This window comes from Chrysochloris asiatica, unplaced genomic scaffold (genome assembly GCF_000296735.1).
Source record: "Chrysochloris asiatica unplaced genomic scaffold, ChrAsi1.0 scaffold00113, whole genome shotgun sequence".
Lineage (NCBI taxonomy): Eukaryota > Metazoa > Chordata > Mammalia > Afrosoricida > Chrysochloridae > Chrysochloris > Chrysochloris asiatica.
In genome coordinates, this window is record NW_006408631.1 from 8,849,992 (window position 1) to 8,854,371 (window position 4,380).

A 4,380-nucleotide genomic window follows, 5' to 3' on the forward strand; every position below is an offset into this window, starting at 1 on the left:
GATTCTTCTCTGTTTCTCCTTATTCACTGTCCAACTTTAACATGCATATGAGGTTGAAAATACCAAGGCTTGGGTCAAGCACACCTTAGTCCTCAAACTAATGTCTTGAAAGAGGTCAATTGCATCAGATTTGTGTAATGCAAGACATCATTTGATTTCTTGAATGCTGCTTCCAAGAACATTGTGGATTCAAGCCAAATGAAGTCTTTGACAACTTCAGTCTTTTCTTCATTTATCATGATGGTATTTATTGGTCCAGTTATGAGGATTTTTTAATCACATGTTGTTAAGTGTCATTGAGTTGGTTCCGACCCATAGTGACCCTGTACAGGATTTCCAAGGCTGTAAAACTTTACGGGAGGAGAAAGCCTCATCTTTCTCCGGTGGAGCGTCTGGTAGTTTCAAACTGCTGACCTTAAGGTTCGCAGCCCGATTCGTAACCACTAACGAATAATTGCTTTTATTTTTCATATAACAAACTTGAGAAAAATAAGTAATACTTGTTAGTACTGGTCATAACAGAAAATAATTATTTGTCAGCTGAGTTAAAATATGTTACTTGTCTAAAGTATCTGGCTACATAGTGACCCTGTATAGGGTTTCCAAGAAACTGCTGGTGAATTTGAACCTCTGGCCTCGCAGTTCAAATAGACTTTGTATCTTAAGTGCCGTTGAGTTGGTTCCAATTCATAGTGACCTTGTATAGGGTTTCCTAGGAGCAGCTGGTGAGCTTGAACCATCAACCTTTCAGTTTAAGCTGAGCTTGCAGTCCAGCACATTAATTAACCCACTATGCCACACCAGGACGTTGTGGCTACAAGAGTTTTAATATACTTTCAAGCACACCCTCCTCCGGGGGTGGGTGGGAACATAGCCTCTGCTATATTGTTAATGGTCAGAACTCAAATAGAAGCGGAATTTATGTCAAGATTGAAAATGGTGTTAAAGCTTTCACTGTAAACCCCAACTTTTAGCAAATCAAATGCTTAGAATTTAAGTTCTAATTCAATAGGCATATAATTTGCTTAATTTTGTTTTTTCTATTTTTTTTTTTTCTTAAATTTCTAAGCATCAGGAATTATTGCTCGTACCATCATAGTCCAAGGAGCCGCGGGAGAAAGATGAAGCTTTGTGCTCCCAGCCTTGAAAACCCTGCACAGGGTTGCTATGAGTCTGTCCCGACTCCACGGCACATAACCACCACCATCGTAGTTCTGGCATGATGTTATAGGCTAAGCCCTGAGTTGCTAAGTGTAAAGTTAGTGGTTCAAACGAATCACCTGCTCCTTAGAAATCCTATAGAGCGTCTCTGAGTCAGAACCCACTCGAAGGCATTTAATAGCAACAATAACCACCCTAGGGCATGCTGTAATCTTTAAGGACTCAGACTTGTTACATCTCTCTCCAGCGGAGTGGCTGTTGGGTTCAAACCACCTGCCTTCGGTCAGGAGTCAAGTGTTTAACCACTTGCGATAGATATCAGGGCTCCTTCTGAACCCTATACTCTTAGTGGATTTCCAAGAATGAAAGCACATTGCTGCAATTCTGAGAAGTGCCACTGGATGCCTAAAAATAATAGCACCTCAAGAAAGAGTATTTAACCACAGAAGAGCACGCAGCATGGGAGAGTGAGACAGTGCCTAAAAAGCAAGCCACTCCTAGACACAGAGTGGGTCCATTTTCTACACACCAGGGATATTAATGACAGGCAGGCGCAAGCGTTAGCAGGAATCCTGGACTTGACATCAGATCAGGTCAGAAGCTGGTTCCAAAAGAAGCAGTTACAACATAAAAAATGCACCAAGAGACAGAAGAAATCAATGAGATCTGCAAAGTGCCAGCATTGAGAGCATCAAAAGTAATACCTGCTTCATGGGACAGATAAGCAACAAAGCCTGTGGAATGTAATTGCTGGTACTGTCATCTGGATAAAAGACATTCTGATTAATATCCTCATTAGAGCTGTAAGAAACATTCCTAATGGGCACAGCAGCTGAAGAGTTCATTTTATTGGCTTGAACTGAAACCTTAAGGACTACTCTGCTATGTCATCATCCCACACCCCCTGATTCTCATAACTAGTGATGTGCAACCACTACAATTTCTTCAGCCAAGATAATTTACATATCTATGAGTCCCAAATGTAGATGGGCTGTCTAAACTATCAAAAATTTTTATTTAACTACAGAAATAAATCTGTTCCCTTTCTCACCCCTCAAATAAATGATCTAAAGTTGACCAGCTAAAAAAGAAAAGAAAAGAAAGGTATGTGGTTATAGCTGAAAGACTGTAAATTCTTTGTTCATATTTAATCTATACACACAGCAAAACTCACCATTATCCATTCATGTGTGCTCAAATTCCAATAGCTATATTACTTTTGAATGATACATGGTAAACCTTAGTCTACAAAAATGATGTCTTGTTTCTCTTATTAATTCAAAATTTATGAAATTCAATCATGTATTTGAAATATAGAGATAGTTTTCATTCATAGCAACAAGTCATGTTAAGACTTAACAATAAGTCAGGCTAAGCAATTATTGTGTGAATTAATGTTACAGTGATAATAATCAACATGGTCTTGATAATCTTATTTAACATTCTCAAAGTATCCATTTAAATGTAAAACAACCCAGATCATTAGTGTGCTCATTGATTGGATTTTAGTTTGTAGTGCTTGAAATGATATTATTTTATTGTAGCATGAGAGGGAAGGAGCTCTGGTAGCATAGTGTTTATAAGTTGGACTGCTAACCTCAAGGTCAGCAGTTCAAAACTTCCAGCTGTTCCATGGGAAAGACATGAGACTTTTTGCTCCCATAAAGATTTATAGCCTCTGAAACCCCATGAGGGGTCACTATGAGTCAGAACCGACTACATGTCAAAAAACCACCACCAACTTGAGAGGGACTTCAAACAGTTTGTAGGAAAATTCCATTATACTGTATTCCATTTTTCCTTGAATTTTTTGAAGCTCCCTCAGATGTATTTGTGTATTAAAGAAAACAACTTTCCAATGCTCAGTTATTTTGCAATCCTATATTAAAAAAAAAAAAAAAAAAACAACAACAAGAAGAATCATTCATACAGAACAAGAGACATGGACAAGTTTCTAAGTATATTTCTCCAGGGAAATGAAAACCCAGGCTAAAATCAGTGTAGGGAGGTTGGGAAGACAGGAATGCAGAAAAGAGTATTCTATTACATAGCAGTATGCTTTGTGAACTCGAAGAGAATATGGAAGAAAAATAAATCATAGAAATGAGGGAAAATCCTCTTAGAAACCAGGACATCCAAGAGTAGTGCTGACACAGAGGAATGTTTGGAAGCATAAAAATGTGGATGCCAAGGTCAAAGAACAAAATTAATGGGAAGAACTAGTACTTCTAAGTATACAATAAATTCACTGCTGATGGTAATAATTAGCACATTTCAAGGAATCTAGATTCCCTTTCTTTAAGTGGGTCCATAGCCAATTAATTTTAATTAAGACAGTCTGCCTCTATTAACCTATAAATGCCCAATTTTATTTACAAAGATGAGGCAAGAAGAACGTTTCCAGAAATTATATGTGGTTTGTTAATTCTGGTTTTGATACTATGCATTCAAAATTTTAGTAATAAATTTTGCTAATCATAATTTATAAAGTTTTTATGTTTTCTACAATAGCCAACATTCTTAAACTTTATGACTGTAAGCCTGCAATTTTTTAATGCTGAGGAAACAAATAAAATTGTGCATTTCTAAGAAGACAGAAATGTAGCAGCTACTGTTAGACTGAAATGTAAAGAAAAAGAAATAAAAGAGTCAATTGTAACCTGAATGTAGAGGCAGGGGAATATGTGGAAGAGATTATTGTGCAAAGACAAGAGAGTTTCTACATCAGGTAGGATACTAAAGCAGGTATAGTCTTTTATGCAAATAATGTGTGCATTATATGAATTTTTCAAAACACACGAGCTCCTTTCATATTAATCCTATGTGCTCTCTGCACATTACAAGTAAAAACTATGAATGCTCTTGTTATATGCTGTTGAATCAGTTCTGACTCATACAGAGACCTGTATAGGGTTCCAGAGGAGCAGCTCATGGGTGTGAGTTGCTTACCTTGTTGTTAGCAATCTAGTGCTTATCCACAGCGCCACACCAGGATATGAATTGTTATTCTTAAGTGCCATCGAGTTGGTTCTGACCCACAGCAACCCTGTATAGTGTTTCAGAGGAGCAGTTGGTGAGCTTGAACTGTTGACCTTGAGGTTCAAACCAACTTTGCAGTCCAGCATTAACCAACAGCACCACACCAGGAGACCACACCAGGATATGAATAGTGCCCACAAATAATGTAAATTTGTTTTACTTTATGTAAAGAATTTGAAT

General features: G+C 37.5%; 1 protein-coding gene across 1 annotated transcript in view; it reads right to left on the reverse strand.

The window, feature by feature from the left end:
- The window catches only part of SUCNR1 (succinate receptor 1), a 24,000-nt gene extending 21,994 nt beyond the window's left edge, over positions 1-2,006 (reverse strand). The window contains exon 1 of the mRNA XM_006867997.1: positions 1,866-2,006. Coding sequence (XP_006868059.1) covers positions 1,866-2,006 — 141 coding nt within the window. The remainder of the gene's footprint in view (positions 1-1,865) is intronic.
- Positions 2,007-4,380: the final 2,374 nt, after the last annotated feature.